This window comes from Haplochromis burtoni, unplaced genomic scaffold (assembly GCF_018398535.1).
Source record: "Haplochromis burtoni strain Fernald_Lab_line unplaced genomic scaffold, NCSU_Asbu1 Contig_296, whole genome shotgun sequence".
NCBI lineage: Eukaryota > Metazoa > Chordata > Actinopteri > Cichliformes > Cichlidae > Haplochromis > Haplochromis burtoni.
The window spans coordinates 228,325-252,749 of NW_024582657.1; the positions used below are offsets into that span (position 1 = coordinate 228,325).

Here is a 24,425-nt window from a genome sequence, read left to right on the forward strand (position 1 = left end):
GATACAGTGAAGGAAAGGCAAACAGTATTAATATCAATCGCAATCTGTTCCCACAGACAGAAAATCTAATACAGCAATCCACTCAAACATTCAGTCTTCTCTTCAGCCTCTGTCGCTGATTCTGTTGAACATTCCCTTGACTTTCTGTCATACAGTTCCAGGATATCGATGGGAAGCCGTTATAAATGTTGACAGAACAGCCGATAAAGTCTGTCATCAATTCTGAACAAAAGCCTATTTTGTGCCCCGTACCTTGTCAATCATCTGAGTTAATAATAAATTAGCTACTACATATGTAGACACTGTGGTCGGGTTACACGTTGATAACAGTGGAAATTACCCTGAGGAATTCAGGATTTCAGCAAAGTAGTTCAGAACTGAAAGATGCAGACTGTCTGGAGTATTCTGCCACACCTGAAAAACAGAGAGACATTAAGATTCTCGCTAGCCTTCAAAAATAAAATAAAAAAATAACAGGGTAAAATTTGGATACCCACATCTAGGTCATACAGCAGAGCTTGGAAAGCAGGTGTTTTCTGTAGGCAACCAGATCCATAGCCCGGCTCAAATGAATTTGTGAGATGCAGAACCAACTGAAAGGTTCGGTGGCTGACCAGACTGCTCTTCATCTTCAGCAGGAAAGCTAGCAGCTACAAGGACACACATAAAAAGAGATAACAACTGTAAACAGCAGATATTTATGTCTTTTAATAAATCAACTGTGCTACTCCAGCACATGAAGATCTCACAGACCTTGTATCCATTTATGCGGTTCATTTCCTGCTGCATGGCAGAGTTGGTCTCCAAAACAGAATGAAGGACTTTAACTGCTGCATACAAAGAGCTATCATCTGGTGCCATTGCAACCAGACTGAGAACAACAGCAGGTCCACCGACGTACAGAAAACCATTAGATGCAGAACTAGGGGTGAACGTACGCACACCTAGAAGGAAGTAGTCAAACGTAAAACAATAAATGAATAAATGAATAAATAAAGTGTCAGTAATAGGGAACAACAGTTTCAGGACAATATTTAAATTACCAAAATGTCCAACCAGCGCTGCTCCTATGGTACGAGCTGTACCACTCAGGTGTTGGCTGATGTTTTGAGCAAGGAACACAGGGGTGGACTGATCGCGACATGTTATCCCCATCTGCAATTAGACACATGGATTACTACAATCTATTAAAACAACAAACAATTAGTTTCAACAAAAGGCTCACCTTACCTCTTTAGCAATCAGCCTGCAATCCACCTCGTTGTAATCCTCTCTGATCTGAACAACAGTTGTTAATGTGGAAACTGCTGGGTTAATGCCAAATGAGATCCTCTCCTCAGGAACAAGTCTGAGAGGGAGAGAGTCATGATCTCGATCATGGCCTGGACACAAGCAGAGAGGTAAATACAGACCGGTGAAGTATATCAAGTCCAGCGAGTGAAGCTAAACAATGCACAATGGATGGATTCACATAATGGATCACAATAAACTGTCAAATTCTGTATATTAAGAAAAACTACTTGTGCAATTACATGCAACTGATGTAATAATTTAAAATAATCTACCATGATGTTTTTTTTGAATGAGAACTGTTATGACACTATTAAACTTGTACTTAATTGTAGGTTCACATGATGAAAACTCATGACAAAAGACAAAATCAGACTAAACCTAAAGTGCCCATTTAGGATGACTCATTAAAAGTGAACAAATTAGAGATGTGTGAAATTAGTGCAACGCTGACTCACTTGTGTTGCGCAAAGCCAGAAAATTGCCAAGGTATGCGGTGCCTTGTTTGTATATAGCACCCACTGCCTCAGAGCTCAAAGCCTCTTCGAAAAGGTAAGACGGACCCACTCGCCACACTACAGCAGCATATTCCTTCCAGAGAGGAGGTGTCCCCATTACTCCATATACATCAATCACAGCTGAGGGGTCCATGGAGACATGCTGACCAGGGAATGGCTGAATATACTTCATCTGACAGGAAATGGACACATGAATGAACACACGAATGCTACAGTAAGACTTTGAATCAGTGCAGCTCCTCTCTCCTCTCAGCAGCATACCTTTCCTGTCCCCACTGCTTTGCCATTGAAGTAGGCCGAGGTCACACAGCTCTTCTTCAAGTCTTTGGCCATGACCACAGCCAGATGGTGCCACTGACCTGGGACCAGCATACTGGAGCAACGGAACCTCAGCGACGTAGGCAAAGATGTGGGACTGCTTACTTCAGCTTCCGGCTCCATCATATCTGTTGAAACACATGGAGGATAATGGTCTCTGTAGTTTAAACACCTCACTGCAAAAACACTGATGTTTTTAACTAAAAATTAATTAAAATTCAAAACAAATTCTGCTAAGTTCATACCAAGAACAAACAGTACTCTCACCTAGATATGTTAATGCTTCCTCCTCTGTAGATATTACCAGACAGCCGTCATAGGCTGAGAAGGAGATGGACAAACAGATGTACTGTTGTTCAGTGCGGGACATGTGGCGAACCACAGACAGTAAGCGGATTGGGTGGGAATCGCAGGCTGAACTGAACCTGTTGATCTGGAACCAGCAGGTAAATGAAAGACCAGCTGTAGGTGGAAAACTTCTGCAGTCTGAAATATGAGAGGGAACTGATTAAACAGTTATTCAGAATCATGCACAAATCTGCAATAATAAAGTATGGGGACTTGCCTCCTCCAATTCCACCTGTTGAGACTGAATCAGCAGTCACGCCTTTCACTGTGGCCAGAGAGGGGAGGAAAAGACAGCTACAAAGCAAAATGTTACATTACAAGTATTTAGCAAATGGCTGATTTATTTATTTATTTTAATTATAAGGTAATTTTATGTGCAACACTTACAGCACAATATTTTATTAACGTAATGATTTAAAATTCTTATCTCTTTTCACTACTGTATGCTCACTATTTTTCCTTTCTTATCACTTGATGAAATCTGATACTGCAGCAAAAAAACAACAACAACAAAAACAAACAAAACCCCATCTAATCATCTACTCTATTTAATATTGCAAGAGTAGTCAGAAGCTCAGTGAAGCAAGAACTCACCCATATCCACTCTCACTCATGTCAAACTCCACAAAAGCAGGTGAGCAAGAGAGTCTGTGTGGTTTAAAGGTCCGCGGTGAAGTCATGGACACGAGACTGAGGATCTGGTGGACAGGGATTGCTGAACCAATGGAGTTTGTAGACTGCAACAAACTGAAGCTGCGCTTCAATGTCTTTACCCCTGTATTGTGACCTGGTTTAGACAACAAGCAAAATCTAATGTGTTCCATGTATTAAAACCAAAGCTAAATCTCAAGAGGATGAAATGAAATATTTATTGATTTAAAAAAAAAAAAAAAAAAAAAAAAAAACAAAAAAAAACCTGACACATGTGTACCATTTGATACAGGTCCGTTGGTTTCTGGGTTACATTCTGACTGTATTTGCTTGGCTGTTTTGTCTCCCAAACACATGAGAGGATCCCCCAAACACAGGAATTTTCTGAGGAGGGAAAGGTTATATAGACAATATTGTAAGTTCAGTACAAAAAAGAAATACTTTGAATATAAACTCCAGTTTATGTGCATAACTGACCTGAAGTTGAAGGAGTGATGCACTGGGAAGAGAGCTTCTCCAAAATGCGTGTAACAGGTAGATGTAGTGGGTGGTTAGGAGTGAGCAACATGCTCTGACAGTGGGCCAGGAGGATGGAGACCAGCCCACCCTCGCACATAATCTGACGGTTTCGCTCAGATTTGACCATTGCCTGGATGTGGTGTGCAAGTGAGAGTTGGACTTCCATTGAGAGCTGTGAAAGAGGAAAATAAATTTCTCTAATGCCGGGCCTCTTTGAGGATTAAAAAGTATGGCACATTAGAGATTGTAAAACGTCAGGTATGGAAAGGTACCTGTGGGTCCTCGTGAGTAAAAACCGATGGAAGGAGAGTCATAATAACTCTGATTGCTCCTGGGTGAAGAATAACAGGATCACAACTGAACCTACTATAAACCAGGCAACATAAAAATAAAAAAAGAGATTTAAAAAAAAAAAAAAAAAAAGGGGGGGGGAAAGGGTCAATACTTGACATCACAGACAATTAGTACCTTTATGTGTACAATTTAGATGTGAATGCATAAATTTATATTAAGAAAAACCCTCCAAAATGAAATATCCACCTGTACTGAGACTCCGTGCAAACTGAGGGACTCCTGGGCACCATGTTTCTGGAACTTCCCTGTTTGTCCTCCATGGACTGTGAGCCTGATCCCAAGTGGGCAGGAGGAGATCCTGAATAAACTCCTTCATGTGCTGCTGTTCCATTTGATTTCCTTTTATCGTCATCACATCCATCCTCTCGCTCTGGTCCCAAATTTAACTTCTGAGGAGAGTATGTTCCTGTGGCAAACTGGTCGAGAAAGGAGAGCAGCCTTATACATGTCTGAAGAGTGAGAGGCAGATTGGGCTGTGGTGTGGAGGGAGAGGCAGAAGCTACAGGGGATTCTGCCAAATCAACAAACTGGTAGAAGCTCTTTCCAGGAGCCTGGTTTTCTTCTCCAGTCCAGGGACAGGAGCACTTTTCACCAACCCACTTCTCTCTCCCAGAGCCTTCAGCATGGAAGCAGCCAAGCTGAAGTAGAGCCTCTGCCAGTTTTTCATAAAAGCCACCAGTCTCAAAATGATGGGCATTTGCAGTGTGAAGATGCACAACCACAGACAAAATGTGCAATGTGAGGAGGAGGTGGTCAACTAGTGGTTGATGCCCCAGTGACTTCCACACTTCTCCCTGCGGAGGGTTAGATAGGGCTCCTTCCATGTCCGTCACCAGAGACAACAGTCCAGTGAAGCCTCCTGCCCTCCTGAAGGCATCCCAACTGTTGGGGCTTTCCAAGACCTTCAACAAAGACTGAAATACCAAAGACACAACTGAGACCATTTGAACAATCTGCATGTACACTAAAACACATTTTAACTTAATAATACATTTACCCAGTAGATTCTGATAAAGCATTGACAGATAAAGCAATGTAATAGGCACTAAGCCTAAAATCTTGGCTTTTAAAAGATCTCCCCATTCAATTAAAACAGTGTCATAAAAAATAGATGAAACGTATAGATAAATCATAAATCATTTCTGGTAACTAGTTTTTGGAAGTGAACAAAATCCCATTAGCCTTTATCAAATTTAGAGAACTAATCCATCAGGTAGGTAATGTGTGAGACAGAACGCAGGGGGAAATGTGATTAACTGAAACTGGAGTAATCACAATGGCTCTCAACACTTGCTAGCCCAGGTCTCACCCAATCTGATTGCCACCTGCTATAACCATGTTAGCACAAAGAACAGACACACACATACACACATACCCACACTTCCAGAAAAAAAGCGTGCATGTGTGCACAAACAAGCACACGCGCTCACACACAAAGTACACATAATATCAGCAAGTAAGTGGTCTTCTTGCTGCCATCTATAAAAATGGACACATACAGTAGGTGTGTAACTTGGTTAAGTCTAATCAGATCTGTCCCATTCACTGATCTGATAGAGGTGGTAATCTTCTGAGTGCCACAGCACAAGGCTGCAGGTCTAATCAAATCGGTCCAGAGTTAACAGCTAAACGCATTTTAGCAAATCAATCTGCATTTGTCCATAATGGAATAAGAGTCCCACATGCTAAGAAAATAAATTCAGAAGCTTATTATGTTTTGAGTGTATTACTATTTGTTATGATGTGATATAGAGGCTACATGCACAGTTCAACTTAGATCACTGGATGTGTGTGTGTGTGAGGTTGTCTCTGATGGAGGGTCCATGTAAAGTACCTGCAAAAGGTCTTGCTTTAATCCAAGTTCCTGCTGTGTGGAGGAGCAGAGAGCTCCAATGGCTGTACTCATGAATTCCTCTGGGTTAATCTCAGCTAGCTGCTCCAAAATGCTCAAAGTGGACTCTCGATACTGATCAACATCCAAGAAGATCTTGATATAGGGAATCATACCAAGGTCTCGCACTGAAACTGGAATACATGTGCAAAACATTTAGCAAAAACAGTGTGCAGCTTCAAGACAAATGAAAGAAATAAATATTTATTATGCCTGGTACACAAGTGACTGGATATGGAAAGTATGACTGCATGTACCTGTGTTTTTGATTGAACGCAGAGTAAGGGCTGACACAACTTGAAGCATGCAAGTAGTGAGCAGTTTCTCGCCTTCTTCGATACATGGCAGCTGCTGAGAATCTAAAGAGAAGGTGTGAACCGACCGCAGGGCACATAGTCAGGATGAAAGATGCACTTTTCAGGTTACATTTGCCTGCTAGACCGAAGGTACATGGCCAAATACAAAGAAGCATACGAGTTTCATTTCACAATGACACACTTTGTATTCTTAAGTACTCTTTCATGGCCAAGTGTTCTGTTCATTCCCAAGTTTTTTGTAACGGCAGGCATTATGTCACACAAGCACCCTTTGTCTGCACTTAGTACTTGTACAACTAATTATATGACAAGTTGAGGAAACTGAAACAATCATTTATACCCATTTTAGGACAAGAGACTACTCCAGCCTTCCTCAGGATTTTAGCTCTCCTGCGGAGTTCTCCAAGCAGCAGCTCCAGCAGACCCAAGTCAGTTAGCGCCTCGGAAAGCATTGCACTGTGCATAGTCATCCTTCAAAACAGAGATTTTATTTAAAGAAATTAAAAGAGCAGTACACATCATTTTTAATATTTAAAGACAGACATTTAAATGATCTGAATAACCCACCTTTTTTGCTTTTTAAAGACAACTGTTTTTTGGCTGCATTCTTTTTTTAAAGTAATTTCACTAACAAGACCAAAAACAATATATATATATTTTTTATTTTAGGATTAAAAAAATAAAAAAAATAATATATATATATACATACACATATATATATATACACATACACATATATATATATACACATATATACACATATATACACATACACACACACACACATACACATACACACACACATACACATATACACACACACACACACATACACAAACACAACACACATACATACACAATCACATACAACACTCAATACACACACACACACACTTACACACTACCACACACACATACATACACAAACACCACATATACATACACACATTAGAAAATCACATTACATCTACTATTACAAACACAGCACACACAAACACCCACATACACATAACACACACACAAACTAGCACACACACAAATACACACACACACACACACACATACATATATATATATATATATATATACACACATACATACATACATGAGCAAGCAGGAAATACTGAAAAGATAAATATTTTAACAACTTGCACTGCTTACTTGTGAAAACTCTTAAGAGCCACCACTCCAAATTCTATCCCTGCCACCGCACCGGCCAGAGTCCCAGCCCAGCTCTGCTTCAACACATTCAACAGTGCACGCAAAGTCTCATGGGGGATGTAGTTCAATTTAAATATCACCTGTTTAAAATAAAAAATAAATAAATAAAAGATATTTAATCAGGCCCTGTATGCTTGTTGCATTGATGACAAAGGATGCATATGTATTTTACTGTCAATATCAGAAATCATACCATCTCTACAAGGGAAAAGAAGAGTTTCTGGACGGGAGCTGGTTTACGCCACACACAAGTAGCCAGCTGGGCCACTGACTGAACAGTCCACTCCAAGAGGAAGAAATTGGCTGGGTCTCTCTCCCATATTGTCTGTAAGGTTCGAAGAAGCTGGCAGGCAAGCAGAGAATCCTCAGAATGCATCAAGGAGGCCTGCAGCAAGTGGAAGGCACGAAGGTTCTTCACTGCCAAACCTGGAGACACGAGTATGGAAACTAAAATGTGTCCAAAGACTAGAACACTTCTCAAAATAAGATTTTTGCTTTTAGATCTGATCAGATTTGAGAAAATATGTTCTATATGAATGGGTAGGGAATGCACTCTTATACTACTTTATGACACAGAGTAATGTGAAACAATATCAGTTTGAGGTCAATTTAGCTAAAAGATGTTTTGAATTTAAAACCTGAATTATCCGTGCAAATTCCTGGCATCACAATGTGAATGCCATAGGAAAACAAAGACATAAACAACAGAGCACATGTTCAATCTCACAAACCTATTGAGTTATACAAGCAAAGATTTGATAGTGTCGCATGCATAAGTGCAAAAGAAAAGTAGCATGATCTACCTTGATAGAGTTTGTTTACTGTACTGTCAAAATATTAAGAGGAGGCCTTACATTTAGGTGCCAAAACACACTTATGTTTGTCATGAATAAATAAAAGGCTGGTTAGTAATAGGATTCATTTTCTCGATTACACAAAATTGCATCAAAACCAAATAAGGTCAGCATAAAACAGTCCCTGGTCCCTCTGCTGGAAACAGATCTACTCCTTGATGTGATAGATGGGTGTTGAGTGCGTGTCTGTGTGTACGCTGGGATGATATGTATGTGTTTGTTATGGACACTCTTTTTTTGAGTGTTGATAGAGATGTGTGTGCATCCATGATAGATGACTGGTTGCTGTAGGCCAGTGGTGAATGGATGTGGGGCATCCTAACAGAGTTAGAGGGGAAGCCTCCACTTCATCATCCCAGACATAATCACCTCAGCTTCCTGTTAACCCGAGGGGCGTTGTGTGCTGCAGTGGGGGTAGCTGTATGGGGAGTCAGGATGTGTGGGAAATCATAGGAAGTGGGTAGTGTAGTTTGGGTGGGTTATATAAAGGCAAAAGTGCAAAGGAGGGATGACCTGTGTGGTTCTTCTGGGAGGGAAATCTGATTCTGTCTTTGCTGAGCCATGCAACTGATATTAATTAGATGGTTTGGAATATGAAGCATCTCTTCCAAATACAGAGTTTATCCTCAAGGTACAATCAGCTCTTAAGTGATAATTAGTGACAGGTGTCCTGAGAATAACAATAGAGAGCTTATTATGAAGGCTTGGCCTACCTTTAGTGAGTGGAGGGTCAAATTTAAAGCCTGAAGGTTGGGGGTTGGTGACACAAAGAGCCACTTTCAGTTCAGTTTTTCCAAGAAGAGTGAAAGACCCAATGAGAGCCAGTAACTCCTCCACAGGCTGAAACTGCTCTAAGGACACGCCCTCCTCACAGCTAATGATTTTATAACAATAGGAGACAACAAAGATAAGAAATGATGAGTAGAAATAAATATTTAAAGATAAGCTCTTTACTAAAGATAAATAAAGCTTCCTCTGTGCTGGCCAACCAAATTGATTTTATATGAAACATTTCATTACTTGAAGTGGTTGTATCCTAATAAATTCCACTTAACTTTCACTAATGTGCATCTCCTTGCTTAAAAAGACCAACAAAACAACAATACAATTCTTTTAACATATTTAATTGTCTTTAGATAAGTATGTCTGCTTAATATGTTTTTAATTGAGTATCATTAACTTCAGCTTCTGTTTCATTGTTTTTTGTGTCAGCGACCTTTATTCTCACCGTTTCAGGATATTCTCGAGGGCCTTGTAGCCATTGTTTGTGTCAAACTCGATGAAGAGGGCTGGACTGAGGTGATAGGTGTCTCTAATGAAGCTAAACACAGCCACAGCCACCTCAGCTAGCAGTGATCCTGAGACATCACCAGTGATGTGCAAGAGGTTCTGGATGCAGATGCGAACACAGTTCTTGCCTAATGAGAAAAGCAGTGTTCTTGGTTAGCGAATTGACAACAACATCCATTTGCATAAAAGTTTACAGTTTAATCAAACAATTTTTTTTCAACCATACATCTTTATAGCAGTCTTGAATAGTGACTTAATAAAATGTTTTTCTTAGTGCAAAGTTCCACAAACTGCAGTAGAATGTTAATTCCACAGCAAAGTGGCACAGAGTCAATTGAACAAAATACCACATGGAAAAGTGTTGATAGCATCTTGGTATCCAAAATAAATTGAGTAAACCCATGTGCACTAGAACATTCGAATGAATTATTTGTGCTTATTAAGGCTTCATGTGACTTTCAGTACAACTCTTTTGAGATGTTAGATCATGTTTCTTGCTATAATTAATTCATTACTGCACAAATCACTTCCCACTCATGCTACCATGTATCCTGTTTTGACACAATATTTAAGAGTGCAATGAGGCCTCCCATACGGAAAAGAAATAGTAAAAACTTATATGTGATTACTCATGAAAGTGGCCACTTTCATGAGTAAATCATATAAGGCACATACAGACAGACAGACAGACAGACAGACACACACACACCATATGGGCTATTACAAGTAAGAAGCAAATCAGTAAGAAGACTATACTTGCTACAAAAATGTTAATTACTGCAAATATTTGTGTTTTATCTTACCTAGTAAGCTGGGGACAGTGTTGCTTGTTGCTACAGCAGAGACTGCCTTGAGGATGCGGGAGGCTTGATACCTCCAGGTGGCACTGGTCTGATCCCATAATGACGTGAGACCAATAATAAGACACTGCAGTTCCTGAGTTTCTACCAGTATCTCCACATTGACTGGCAGCCTACACAGCTGAAGAATAACCTAAAAGAGAAAGACGAGAGAAGTATGGTTTGTCAAAAATTGGGGAAAGAAGAAAATGTGAGTTTGCACAACAGAAAACCAAAAATCACAGAAACAAAAATAACCCATTGCCATCTAAAGGGAGAAGTCAGTTGTTACTAACCTGTGTTAATGTTTCCTGAAAGGTTTCTTCTATTTTGATGCTCTCCTTTTTAGATGGAAGGCACACTAGAAGGTACAGACATTTCATCAAAGCACCAGGGAGTTCTTGATTTATACATGACAGTATATCCTGAAAACAAACACATAATTAATTCACCTGATCAACTAAAAATATGGAGTAGCAACCCAACTGAAACTTTACTATGCTTTAAAACTGTTAATGACTCACTGAGCTGTCAGCTGTAAGCAGCAAGAGAGACTTTAACAGCAGCCATCCTAAACTTTCTTCCATTTCATGATTTGTGTCATTATCTGGCCTCTTGAAGAACTGCACCACCTTTTCACGGGCCTCCTCTGAGAGATTAAAAACAAACAAATTAAACAGATTTATTGTGACAATCTGAAGGCATTAATGCAACTCAAAAACAGTTAAATACGGCGGTTTTGCTCAATTTAGTTCTTTACCATGTGCTTAGCTGGCATAATTATAAATCCAAATTAACAAACAGATTTTTTTTAAGTTAGAAGTGTTTCAGTAAAGTATAACTAAATAGAATTTATTTAATACACAACAGTTTCTAGTAAACTCATTTAAAATGAAATGAAAGTTAAACTTGAGAAGAGGTAAATCACTAATAAGCTACTACAGGGACCATGCTGGCCTTTTTCTAAATTAAATCACGTGTCAAAAAGAAGAAGCATTTACTTCCTCAAATAACTTTCTCTTTCTTATCTAAAGAAATATACAGTTTCATAAACAACGGGCAACAGTTGGAACAGAGAGTAAGACAGGAGAGAGACAGAGAAATAGAAATATAAAACCAGAAAAGTGGTAACCTCTTTCTGTGTTTTCATAATTTTTTAGAACAGTCTGCATTACACTGTACTGTATGCTTTTGATTTTCAATATGCATCCCATTTACCAAGTGGCCAAAATAACTGACTGAAAAAAACAGCGACACCCAGAAATAGCAGAAGTAGGTGGAGGAAAGTCCCAAAGTCTTAATTTACTGTGCTATATTTACTGTAAGAAGCAGTACCTGCAGGTCTGTCTGCCAGTCTCTTGTGGACAATGCTGATGACAGTGTCAGCGGTGAGAGCTGCGAGCTCCTTGATGTCCAAACCTTCAAATCGGCCACCATCTTCACAGGCCTGGAATCGAAGAGGATAGAAACCATCACATGTATTTTGACTTATGTCGCCATGATGCCAGGTCTCTCTTGGAAATTAGATTTTTAATCTCAGTGAGATGTTTTACCTGGATAAATAAAAGACTAATAGCAGCAGAAGAACAAGAAGACGAAGACGAAGAAGAAGAAGACGACGACGAAGAAGAAGAAGACGAAGAAGACGAAGACGAAGCTGATTTTTGTAAATGTAGCCATGTACTAAGTTACATGTTGTTCACACCATTTCCCCATCTCTATACAACAAAATACAGTCCCAATACCTCTCTGAAAACCTTTAAGTAAAAACTGAGAACAGAAATATTGATTTGGATTTGATGTACTATCAACATGTTTGATGTAACTAATTTAATTAGTAAGAGTTCTCTCTGCGAATTACTTTGAAACTGAGTGTAAGAGTAAGTTAAAATGCAACCGATTTTTGCCTCTCAGTAGCCAATCTCGTCAGCTTGACATTAAGATAACTAATATTTTACTTAACTAAGTACTTGGCATTAAGTTAAGTAAAATATTACATTTAGACCGCTGTTTTATACTATAAATAATGAAAGGTACCACACACTATACAGTCTTCAGTTCCATGAGAAAATATCAGATTTTACTTAGTTTGCTAAAGATGGACTTATGAGGTTGTGAGGTTTTCACATACAACCACACACAGCCATCAGGTTCCGTGTGGTTGTATGGAGACTAATTATGTCTGCATTTGTAAGAGCACAGTGGTGAAACAGTGCATGCAAGTGTTACAAAAAACAGTAAGGGTTCCTCATAACTGGGATGCATCAAGAGAGGAAAAAAACAGAAAAACCTCTTTCACCAGTTAATTAAAGTAAGGCATGAAGCCACCAATTTAAAGGAGTTTTTGTTTTTTTATTATTATCTAAAGATACCGGAACAACATACACAATAGTTCTGGAACCACTCAGTGATAAGATCACCTAAGGTTGAAACATCTGACTGTCATCTAATGTTGCTTTAAGTCTTCATTCCTGTGGTTTGAAGCATTTCCAGATGCCACACTGTCTCCAGCAATCTACTTACCCATTTCAAAGTTGATTATAAATTTGAACTTAGGCCCCACTGCAAACTGGAATGACATAATCTAATAAAGGCTCTCAAGAAGAAAATTTGTTCTGTGTTATACAATATTCAGAAATACATAACATGCTTGGTAGACTACTGAGGTGCAAGACATAATTCTGAAAACAATAAACAGAAGAACAATCCGTGGCAAGTATGCACTTATTTGCTTATAGTGGTCTATACCTGTATGTATAGAGGCAGGACTTTCCGCAGATGGTCCTTTCTTTGCTCCAGAGTAACAGCTCTGTGGTCAGGGGTACAGGCTGTTTGAATTCTCAGCTCCTGCAGTTGTTCTTTGAGCACTTGTGTGAGTTGAGGGTTGCTACAAGAGCCCTCCACTTTCTCTGACTTCAACTCCACAGAGACTGTTAACTCTCCCGAAGCACTCAGCTCTCCAGTTTCCTTATTGATCCTCTCCCCTCTAAAGGTTTGCTCCTGGAGGGGGTAAGAAAAAAAAAATATGACAGTTCCATCTTTTTTTTTTTATTTATTTATTTATTTTTAGATACAGCAAGGTTATATAATCTTCACAATATTATCTAATCACATTTTCTTCACTTGTGTCACTCAGTTTAATTTGTCCCAAGCTAAACCTTCTGCTGTCAACCCTGGTCACACTGTCTCAATTCAGAAATAGGCAGAAGGACAAACCACTGGCAGTCATGTGCCATTCTCATTTACTGATTACCATCTTTATGAAGGGTCTGCATTTTACAAAGGATGTCCAACTTTCAGTACTTTGAGAGCTACTGTGTGATACTTTTCACGCTTCAAACGCACCATTGCTTTGTCAAAAAAATAAGACTGATCTTTTGCTAAGAATCGGCCGGTAGTGTAGTGTTAAATGACCAGCACCAGTTATCTCTCGTGTGAAAATGACACAATAAGCACTCCTAAGTCAATTCAATACAACTGCACTTCCAAAATCAAAAGCTTGTTACCCTTATAATAGGACAACATTGTTGGGAGTAAGTGACTCTGAATAAGCCCTTTATTTAAATACTGCGAGGCAATGTGTTTCACTTCTGCTTAACAGCATATTAGGAGGTGAGGAGTTTTACTGCTAAACATTCATGCCATTGTACTGCATGGCAATTGTAGCCAGAGTGTCGTTTCCATATTATAGTCGCTCTATTTCGACTACTTTCCATTTTGAATCACGTACTCATAACGAACAATGGTGGTAAGAATCAGAGGGCTTAACTTAAAGCCAACACATTTTTCATATTTCCCACAAAATTCATGAATACTTAGATGCAACAGATCATTCTTTACCTGAGTTTGTGTAAGAGCCATCTGGGGTTTTCCTGGCACTAAGGTGATGTTGTCATCTGTGCTGTGTTATTCCAACTACTTGAGTGGTCTGTTTCTGTTCCCATGTCAGGAGGAATGGACAAGAAGAAACCTGCTAAGACATGACTAGTGCATACATTGCAGCCCCCTTTGTAAAAGTACCCGCCTCTTACTAATCTCCACCAAGTAGACTGAACTTTGAGCAACTCAAATCAGCTGGTGCGAGTCATGTGCTTTCCCACTTCCTTAGAGAAGCAGAAGTGAAATAACAGTTGTTTAGCTGGCTAGATGGGGCCCTCCCACTGCAGCTCAAAGAAACGTCCCTTTTCTTTTTATAGACCGGTCTTGTAAGGTTGTTGTGATATTTAATCACAGTGGCATGGCCCATGACTCACCAACAAAAGCCACAAACCTGGCTTTTAGTCACGAATTGGCGTGAAGGAATTGACTTGCTGGTGAAACAATTGGAAACAAAGTGCTTTTTGTTTGTTTGCTGGTAATAAATAGAATGGCTGGACTGTTTGTGTTTAGGAAGGACTTTTCAAAACCAACCTATGAGAAGAGCAACCCATGCAAGTTGACAGTTGATGTATTTATATGCTAAAGTAGTATTTTAAATACAGAAACTAGCCTTTAGCAACGTTGCAGAACACACCACAATTCGTGAATGTGAATTAAAGCCAATAACCACAGCAGAAACTCTGCACACAGACGTGTGCGGCACTTGTGAAGTGTTTAGCTAAATGACTAAACGGCGCCATCTTGTGAGTATTGACGATACAGAAACGTGTCATCAACAGCAGTTGGGAGTAAAAGAAAAGGCTCAAAATTACACAGACTTTCAAGCTTGATAAGTTAAGTGAACCGGTGTTTTTCAGTAAAGAGAGCAGAGACGCTGATGTAGCAAAGAAAATGGCTTAGCAATGTCCTTCCGCATAGCTCAGTATTAGTACTGAGATTAAGTATCACAAGTGAAAATGCCTGCACTTAAAGAGGGTTCCAGAATTAGCGAATGCAAATTAAAGAGTAAAGATAACAGTGTGGCTATGGAAATCACACATATGAGTCAGCTCCCCAGTCAAAGTTGCCCTCTCTTTTGTAGGGTCAAGCTGTCATATAGTAACCACTTTCAAAACGAGAAGTGTTAACCAACCTTTGTAAGCTGACGACATGTGTAACTGACGAGCTCCTTCTGAAGTTAAAAAGCTGGACTCTTATTTTAGCCTCCGAATCCAACAAGCTCACCTCCTGAGCACTATAGGTTAAACCATGCTATTCTTACGTAATCTTACACGACTAAATGCAAGGGGCAAGTAATAAAAAAGGCATGCTCTCTTTTCCTTCAGTATATGCCTTACACTTCCATTAAATGACCGTGGTGTTTGCATTTCTTTTACACTATTCTGGTAAGTTCCCCAGGCCACTTTCAGTTTACTAGAGGTGGGCGGGGCCATCCAAATATCGATAATATCGATACCAACACTGGCATTGCGATCGGATCAATATGTTGTTTCTATCCTCTAAGTCAGGTACTCTGGCATACAGGGCATTTTCCCAATAGGCCGATGCACTTTTCGGCTGATGGGCCGGCCTGAAGAGCGACCCAGTGGATACAAGCACTTACAGCCCATTCCCTCCTCTACCTTTGCTGCACGCTCATGCAGCTTGTAGAAAAGGTTCAGTGTGGAAGAAGTGGGTAAAAGATGGAAAGCTGAGATAAAACAATGAAAAGAAAAGAAAAAGAAATGCAGCCCAATGTGTCAAATTAACCAACATGTTAACTATCTGGGCTGCTGCACCATGAACAGTAGTACCAGCAACAACTGATCCTGATGCACCATCTGTGGAGAAGTGAGGAAGAGATGGAGAAAGACTAAATTAACACAAGAAAATAGATGAAGGGAGATAATTAGGAAAGGGGGGTATTCAAAGAGTCAGGAAAAATGAATGGCTACTTTGACTGTTATTTTTATTTATTTTTTAAGAAATCGTGAAATAGGATCATTTATGTTTTATTTTCAAAACGACATTCTGCTTCCCCCACATAAGCTGTCATTATGGTTTTAAAGTATTGGTACTGGTATTAGTAATAGTTGGTATCGCAGCACAGCACAGCGCTACTGCTTACTTTGGAGGCGTCATGGTATTTATAGCGACCACGTGCTTTGGGCAAAGCGCGGCCACGTGACACCTTGCAACCAATGCGGTGTCCAGGGCGTGGATTGCCTCAATCAGTTTGACACAATGAAAGATGTCGGTTGCTTTGTAACGATACATGAGATCCCTTCTCACTTTACCTTATGATGTTGTAGCGCCGCTTCCCAGGAGTTGGTTTTGCTTCCTTTGCAGTTTCTGTCGGTGGTAACACTAGAAGGTGGCCTCCGTGTACCCATCATAATGCATCCGATGCCCGTGTCCTCCGTCAGCGGTGGAGACATATTTGATTGTATACAGAGAGGAAATATTGAAGAGTGTATACACTTCGTTCAGAGTAACCGATCTATACTCAAGCAAAAAGGTAAGCTAGGAAGAGATACAGTGCAAACTTCAGATCTGGCTTTTTTAAAAGGTCATTATTCAACCTTATCGCGACGGGATTTCTCAATTTCCTCATTTTATTGCGAGAAAACTGCTGAAACATTAGTTAGAAAGAGAACGTTTATACCCACTTTATGCTGTTTGCCATGCCTGGCTTTAGAACTTTGGAATAATGTGCAAATGTGTTTGGGAGTTAACTATAGTTTTACCGGATGTTATTGTACATTTGATCATTTTCTGGTCTCTCTTGGTTTGATTTTGCCACAATGCCAAAAAGAAACCTAACTCTGCTGCAGCTCTTCTGTGAGATGGTCTGGCACAGATCCTGTGATGAAGAGATGGACAGATCCAGTGACAACACAGCACAAAGTCACATTGTGCTGAACTACTCTAACCCCCAAACTTGAGAGGGCTTTCAGCGTCAACAGGCTGACAGTCGATGCATTTATGCCAGTCTCATATTGTTAGTCAAAGTCAGAGTTGAAGGTCAGTGTCATCAAGCTTGATTGTGTAATGTAAATGCATTTCTCATCATTCAGGTTGGGGTGGCTTTACCCCACTCCACTATGCTGCTCTGCATGGTAACCGAGCCTTGGTCGACCTTTTCCTTAGTGCAGGAGCTGGTCCTAACCTGACATGTGATGCAGGACAGACAGCTTTTCATTTTGCCTGCAGGTGAGCAGCAGCTGCATATTTAGTTAAAGCCTGGATTTTCAAGGTGAGAGCTTGATTTGAGCTTGTGCACTTTGTACTACTATCAGGCAAGGGAACATCTACATCATACATCAAATGATGCAGTATGGGGCCGATTTACGTCTCATAGACCTACAGGGAAAAACATCACTGCACCATGCGGTCACTGGGGGGAGCATGTAAGTGGATGAAACATTGTATCACAAACTTAGTCGTTTTTGCCATGGGCTACTACACAGTTATATATACAGTGCTATGCAAAAGCCCTGAACCACTCCTAATTTCTTTATATTTTGCTATAAGAATGGGAAATAGGTGCAGTGATCTATTGATACATGTATAAACATAAATAGAAATAGAAATACAGTATATAAGGTTGACACAGAGGATGTACAGTTCTAATAAGTTTCAAAGTCATTAAGATCTCCTTTATTCTTCAACACAGCCTGAACTGAATTTCTTTAAGATGACTTCAGGAATTGGTCTTCAGGCTTCTTGAAGGACATTCAAAGCTCTTCCTTAAATCTTGTCTGCCTTTACTCCCATTTTCTGTCAAAATAATTCCACACCGCTTTAATAAGAAGGTCCGGGCTTTGGTGAACCCAGTCCACTGATAGTCTTTTACTATATGTGTTTCTATCCAGGTATGCTTTTACTACACTGGCAGGGTGTTTGGGATCATTGTCACAATGACAAAAGAAGCTGTTGACAGTCAGTTACTGTCCAGATGGTATTGCATGGTGGATGAAAATCCTATCGTACTTTTCTGCATTCATAATTTTTTACAAGATTCCCAGCACCACTGGCTGAAATGCAGTCCCATGCCATGAAAGAGCCTCTGCCAGTTTTACAGATGGCTGTAGACACTCACTGTATGTATACTGATTTGAACATAAATAGATAGAACCAACATTTCCAAATTTGCATTGATCACTCCAAAAAAACCCCAAAAAACTATTGGACTGATTTTTAGTCCAGGTCAGCGTTAAGGGGGTTAACAGACAGAACATTCCTGTATGTCCTGAACAGAAAATGAGTGCAAAAGCAGCCAAAATTCAATTAAAACAAAAACAAAAACCCTCCAGAAAGCCTGGAGAACTATTGCTCAAGATATTTATAAAAATGAGAAGACAGTCTGGCTTCTTGGAAGGAAAGTATAAAGAAATGTGGGGTGACTTTTGCAAAGTACTGTATTATGCATGCACTAACTGTTAGTTGTTTTTCCCAGCATTGCAGTGCACTATTTGTGGGAGACAGGAATGTTTAGATTCACAGACACAGACATGTACCAGGTGACTCCCCTTCACCTGGCTGCATCCACAGGAAACACAGAAGTTATTCGGTATTTGCTCAAGGACCAGGTATGATACAGTTTTCACTGTCTGCCTCTTTCACCCTCAACAGTATTATTACACAGTAATACACAAGATAATGCCCAATCTAAAAGTTTTAATAACAATGTTGAGTCAAATATATATTGTGTAAAAGCTGCCGGGATGACGAACGTCATCATACAAAAATATACTGTGACTTTATGCTTTAGTCAACTTTTGATCTTTGTGCTTCTTTAACCCAAACATTTAGAGTATGGATTATTAATAATGTAAATAGTGTGACTGGTTGTCTCTCACTCTGTGTGTTGCATGTAGCACACAGAGTATATATTTGCATGATGAATGCATGGTTTCAACTTGCATTTTGGGGATGGAGCATTGAAGTGTAGTCACTGACTGTTTTCAAGAGCCTGAGCAGTGATTTCCACCAATGCCTGTACCTGTTTTAATGCGTCTGAAAATAATAGGCATTCTGTTGGTGTTTTTATCTTTTTCACTTTTTTTGCAAATATTTGTTTTTTCTTCTTTTTACTTTTCCACTTTTAAACTGTTTAAAATGTAAACTAAGGCTTAAATTATGTACATTTTCTGGGATTTGCAAATATGTTTCAGAGGTGTGCTGTGGATGCAGTTGACCAGCAGGGTGCGACAGCGCTTCACGTCGCAGCAGAGAGGGGTGGAGTGGAAGTGTGCTGGATACTACTGCAGAGAACAGGGTGCGGGATGCTCCATCAGAAGAATCATAGCGGCCTGACACCACTGGAGCTCAGCAAACAGGGCAAAACATTTAGGTGAATCTGCTGCTTCCAGAAATATGTGACACCCCCCTCATAAAACTAGAAGGATGCTGCATTTCATTCTAGCATCCTTTGGTACCTATGAAATATCCAGTATGTTTGCTTTTCCTGATTCGATCTTTCTCTTGGGATTATGATGCTGATTATTACTCTGCTGTATTTTTTCTCTAGACATCAGCAACTCACCAAACTACTGAGTCGGTACATTAATGAGCCAATACACCACAAGCCCAGAGAGTCTCATGGTACATTTGGATCTGTATATGAGCTCTATTCATTTATTTTACAATAAAAACACAAAGATAATAATTGCAAAACAGTTCATGTTACAACTCTGAAATTGGATTTTTTTTTTTAGATGTTTTATGCTGAATGTGATCTTATAAACAGGTAAAAGGGTGTTTTGTGTTCTTCTTTCTTAACAGTTTTATACTACTGGACACTGTTTTTTCCATCGCTGAGTGGAGCTGCCATCCTGCTGATTGCAGCCATGTTGGGAGGCTATGGGGGTTTAATCTGTGGTTTGCTCTTCCCATGGCTTGCCAGAAGCATTTTCACACAATACCACCGCATGACCACATACCAAAGGTTTGGCAAAAATTGTAGTGCATGTAAATAATCATCCTTTACTGCTATTATATCACATAGCATATGTCTTCTTTCTAGGTTACCTAACCCGATCTACTTGGGAACCCTCATTGCTGGTTTGATCCATTCTCTGCTCTGCTTCTATGGAAAAATGATGCCTAATATCCTTTTGAAAAGCTAGCATATACTAGGTCTTTTGCTCATACATATTTCTTGATAATTCCGCTTTTCACATGCCTACGTTAGCTGAGCTGTGAGTCTTGGAGGAGTTCAGCACAATTGTTCAACTGCATGGATGAACACATCAGAATCATACACTATTTATGACAAAATAGAATGCCACTGTATGATGAAGTGACTACATTTTATATTCAAATAGTCACATATGGAGATATGTAGGATAGAGGGGACCTTTGTTTAATCTAATCTTGGAGAGAGTGAGGACAATAGTGAGCAAGGCATTGTTGAGGTGTGTGGTAGGAGTGACAGATGGGTTGAAGATGGAGGTGGGATTACATCAGGGATCAGCTTTGAGCCCCTTCTCCTTTGCACTGGTGATGAACAGGTTGACAGATAAGGTCAGGCAGCAGTCTCCGTGGACGATGATGTTTGCAGACGATATTGTGATTGTGAGTCTGGAGTCTGAAGAGCTGTGGATGTGCTCTGGAGAGAAGAGGAATGGAAGTCATTAGAAGCAAGACAGAATACATGTGTGAATGAGAGGGAGGCAGGTGTAACAGTGAAGATGCGAGGAGTAGAGGTAGTGAAAGTTTAAGTACCTGGTGTAATCAAAGTGAACAGGGTTATTTGTGACAGATGGAGTCATAGGGAAGGTTTACAAGATGGTAGTGAGACCTGCTGTGATGTATTATTTGTGGATGGTGGCGCTGACAAAAATACAGGTGGGGGAGATGAAGATGCTAAGAGTTTGGTGCAAGTGACCAGGAGGGACAGGATTAGAAAAGAGTATGAGCAGTTTGGAGACAAAGTTAGAGATACAAGGCTGAGATGGAGGGATAGTGGATACACTGGGTGAAGGATGCTAAATATGGGCAGCGAGGAAGACCATGGGAGAGATTCACAGATGGAGCGAAGAAGGACATGCAGAGGGTTGAAGGAAAAGAGGATAGGGATATGGTGATATGGAGGCAGGTGTGGCGAAGAAGAAGTCAAAACTCAACTTCACTGCAACATTATAAACCACTCGAAAACAAAAAAAAAATGGTGTAACTCAGGAAAGGGAAAAGATGAAAATTTAACCATATTTACCATTTTGAATTGGTTACACTAATCTTTGGTTACTGACTGTTACATTTTTCACATTTTCAATATATATACATTTTACAATTTTATATGAATTCCAGCAAACATTGATGTAAACTGCAGCTAGTTTATTTGGTATTCTACCGAGTCTGTTTAAATGTATGTAAAGTGTGCTATTACAATTTTTATCCTTAATGTTGTGAATGTGTGTGGCCAACCAGTAGTTTAACCCAGGTGTCGATGGTCCACTTTTCCATACTCCTTGGGTTATTCTGTAAGGTTCTGACACAAGACCCTGGGACACTAGACAGAGCAGAATCAGATCCTCGGTTCTCTTGTATCGCTGATCTGGTGGAGAAGAACCAGAGCCCACAAAGGTTCTGTCCATACTGTGAGGTGAGACATTCATATGGGCATGTTGGTAACTTGTTTTACATGCCACACCTTATATTGTATGTAGTTATTTTTCTAATTATCACTCTTTCTGTTTAGATCTTGAAATTTATGCATAGCCTTTCTGCTAATTGTAACTCCCCTCACATTAGAAAAGGTCTTCACGCACGTGTGTTAAGACCACAGATATCAGAGCTGCCAGGTAATATATGCAGGGATTTGGTAGGTGGGGGAACCCTAAGATCTGATGTTGCAGTGAGGTGAGAGGAAAAGAATCACTTGGTAATAAGTCACAGAATGACTTGATTTGTGAGATCTGATATATTTTTCTTTGTCTACAGGCTGTGACATGTACTGCTACTCAAGTATTCACTGTTTCCTGTGGATTTAGCAAAAAGAAAAAATTGAACAAGATACATTAGCACATAGATTCCAGATTCAGACAGCCTAAAGCTAGTATAAAAGGTAGAATTTAGTAAGTGAATTTAATCAGCATCATCACCATCTGCTCTGGATGTCTCCTTACAACACCATAAATTGATGTAAACTTCACCACAGTACTGAAGCTATCTAGTTTAGAAAGACTAAACTGACTAGTAGTAGTAGTATTAGTATACTTCAGTTTTTTTGCCTATTTTCGTCTGCTCCCTTTTTAACAAATATCACCACAGCAGGTAGCTCCACATGTTTGATTTCTATGCCAGATGCTCTTCTTGATGGAATCAAAAATGGCTTTGTGTCTCCTCCCGGGATCAAGCCGCGGATGTTTTGCTTGTTAGGCAAATCTGTAACCACAGCTCTATTGAGCCCCTCAGTAACACATCATGTAAAGAGCCAATATCTGATTAAAAACTATTAAATGAAATAGAACTTTACATGCAAGATTTAAATTTCCAGATTATAAAATTTAGCTCGCTGAATCAAAGTTCTTGCTTTGAAATTAATCTGTCATCTTCATTCTCATCCTTCTTCCGTACAGCTTGTGTCACACATATACATTTTTTTTTCTGGGATGAAAAATGTAAATTAGTTGAATATTACCAAGCAGACACATTTTTTTGAGTGGCCTTATGTGGGTCATTAGAAAGAATGCAGGTTTAAAGCCCTGTCCATTTTTTTTTTGGTAAAGTCTATACATAAAAATGCATTACTTCTTTCTAATATTTTGATGACCTTCTCCTGTCTTCATCACAGCTCTTTCAGCCTGACTACACTAAACACTGCAAGCTGTGTGAAATGTGCATTAAAGACTACGACCATCACTGTCTTTTCCTCAACCGGTGCATTGGCCGAGGTAACCACCGCCTGTTCCTGGTCTTCATCCTCTCCATGGTGGCTGCCCACCTTCTTTTTGTTGCCACAGGAATAAGTTACCTGTACAGCAAGATGCCTGGAGGCAGCCACAGCTTCTCATTGTGGCTCACATTGTTAGGTGAGGATTTCTGGGTTGTTGTCATGATGATCATGAATGGACTGACACTCATCTGGGAGGTGTGGCTTCTAACTGAGCAGTTTGATGCTGTTGCCACTGGAACAACCACCTACTTTAAACAATGCGAAAGCGCCGCACGACAGCGGTCACTAGCACAGCGCTGGGTGATAGTGCTGTCATTTCTGATGGAGGGTTGGAGACGGGTGGGCAGCAGACAAGCCAGAGAGGACAAAACTGCCATAGACATTTAAAACTGTCACTCTGACCTTTGTGCAGCTTATTTGAAAACATTTCCAGTATTGCTCAAGTACAAATACTCACTCTTAGTTCCTCTGTGTAAGGTGGTTTGTGATAATGTCCTTTTTAGATTCAGTAACTTTAATGCCATATCTGGTACTTGATTTTAGTATATCTAATATATTTTGATATTAAATAGGCTATTGTAGATTTGCCAGGACAATAGTTCACAAAGTGACTTGCAGGGTATCTACCACAAATGTAGACATTCGCCTAGTTTTTAGAGACCTCACTGAAAACTCATACTTTAAGAAACAGTGTTTTTATTTTCTCGTTGTTTTATATTGTTTGTGTAAAGTACTCAATATTTCTGACACTGTGTTTTAGCAGCGAGCGTCTACATGAAAGCCTGTGTTTATACTCGTTTTTGTATCCCAGTAATCATTTTTAAATGTCATTCTTTATTGCTGCTCTAAATAAACTTTTGTAAAACTGTAAAACATCCAACTGATCAAAGTTTACTGTGTTTTCATAAAATTAGCAAGTCCAGTGATTAGCTGGAGATAATGGTTAACAACAGACGACCCAAAAGACTTTCTTCCCAACCTAATGTCGTTACCTCTCTAACCTGCTCCGAGTCATTTGTGCCATGACACTTCCTCTGCTCTCATTAATGGGATATGCTTTTTTCATGCCTTCAATTACACACACTCATTTCCTATGTGTCCCTCAGGACTGTATTTCTAGATTATAGATGATATTCCACACACCCCAGAGGCTGGTGTGTCTGGTCTGTGTGAGTGGCCATGTCGTGTGACATAATTCAGTGTCTGCTGTACTGCCGCTTGTACATATGGAGTGATCAAGTTGATCACATAAAGG

General features: G+C 39.8%; 2 protein-coding genes across 3 annotated transcripts in view; one reads left to right on the forward strand and one right to left on the reverse strand.

The window, feature by feature from the left end:
* Positions 1–14,909, reverse strand: part of wdfy4 (WDFY family member 4) — a 38,925-nt gene extending 24,016 nt beyond the window's left edge. The window contains exons 1-27 of the mRNA XM_042228026.1: positions 14,251–14,909; positions 13,159–13,410; positions 11,746–11,857; positions 10,935–11,059; positions 10,707–10,835; positions 10,375–10,564; positions 9,510–9,699; positions 8,995–9,155; positions 7,621–7,853; positions 7,368–7,507; positions 6,547–6,677; positions 6,147–6,248; positions 5,833–6,023; positions 4,185–4,912; positions 3,917–4,010; positions 3,603–3,816; positions 3,396–3,509; positions 3,069–3,261; positions 2,692–2,768; positions 2,394–2,612; positions 2,070–2,254; positions 1,749–1,980; positions 1,231–1,382; positions 1,044–1,155; positions 754–944; positions 498–650; positions 341–414 (exon numbers count right to left, since the gene is read on the reverse strand). Coding sequence (XP_042083960.1) covers positions 341–414; positions 498–650; positions 754–944; positions 1,044–1,155; positions 1,231–1,382; positions 1,749–1,980; positions 2,070–2,254; positions 2,394–2,612; positions 2,692–2,768; positions 3,069–3,261; positions 3,396–3,509; positions 3,603–3,816; positions 3,917–4,010; positions 4,185–4,912; positions 5,833–6,023; positions 6,147–6,248; positions 6,547–6,677; positions 7,368–7,507; positions 7,621–7,853; positions 8,995–9,155; positions 9,510–9,699; positions 10,375–10,564; positions 10,707–10,835; positions 10,935–11,059; positions 11,746–11,857; positions 13,159–13,410; positions 14,251–14,271 — 4,715 coding nt within the window. The 5' untranslated portion in view covers positions 14,272–14,909. The remainder of the gene's footprint in view (positions 1–340; positions 415–497; positions 651–753; positions 945–1,043; positions 1,156–1,230; positions 1,383–1,748; positions 1,981–2,069; positions 2,255–2,393; positions 2,613–2,691; positions 2,769–3,068; positions 3,262–3,395; positions 3,510–3,602; positions 3,817–3,916; positions 4,011–4,184; positions 4,913–5,832; positions 6,024–6,146; positions 6,249–6,546; positions 6,678–7,367; positions 7,508–7,620; positions 7,854–8,994; positions 9,156–9,509; positions 9,700–10,374; positions 10,565–10,706; positions 10,836–10,934; positions 11,060–11,745; positions 11,858–13,158; positions 13,411–14,250) is intronic.
* Positions 14,910–16,471: 1,562 nt separating this feature from the next.
* si:ch211-223a10.1 (putative ZDHHC-type palmitoyltransferase 6) lies at positions 16,472–24,388 on the forward strand. 2 transcript variants are annotated; one of them, XM_005940677.3, is made up of 10 exons: positions 16,472–16,786; positions 17,346–17,481; positions 17,568–17,678; positions 18,728–18,860; positions 19,446–19,624; positions 19,802–19,875; positions 20,056–20,218; positions 20,297–20,379; positions 21,687–21,877; positions 23,069–24,388. In XM_005940677.3, exons 1-10 carry the CDS (start codon positions 16,666–16,668, stop codon positions 23,555–23,557), a joined length of 1,680 nt encoding a protein of 559 aa, XP_005940739.1. In that variant the 5' UTR covers positions 16,472–16,665; the 3' UTR covers positions 23,558–24,388. The 2 variants fall into 2 exon arrangements, with proteins under 2 accessions (XP_005940739.1, XP_042083949.1); XM_042228015.1 differs by having other exon boundaries at positions 16,694–16,786; positions 17,103–17,481; positions 23,069–24,386.
* Positions 24,389–24,425: the final 37 nt, after the last annotated feature.

Excerpts from the sequence above, each read along its gene's own strand:
- si:ch211-223a10.1 (XM_005940677.3), top strand. The coding sequence starts at position 16,666 with ATGCATCCGATGCCCGTGTCCTCCGTCAGCGGTGGAGACATATTTGAT. Across the intron at positions 19,625-19,801 it reads AAACAGGGCAAAACATTTAG|ACATCAGCAACTCACCAAAC; the intron begins GTGAATCTGCTG and ends TTTTTTCTCTAG. Across the intron at positions 20,219-20,296 it reads CGCATGACCACATACCAAAG|GTTACCTAACCCGATCTACT; the intron begins GTTTGGCAAAAA and ends TCTTCTTTCTAG.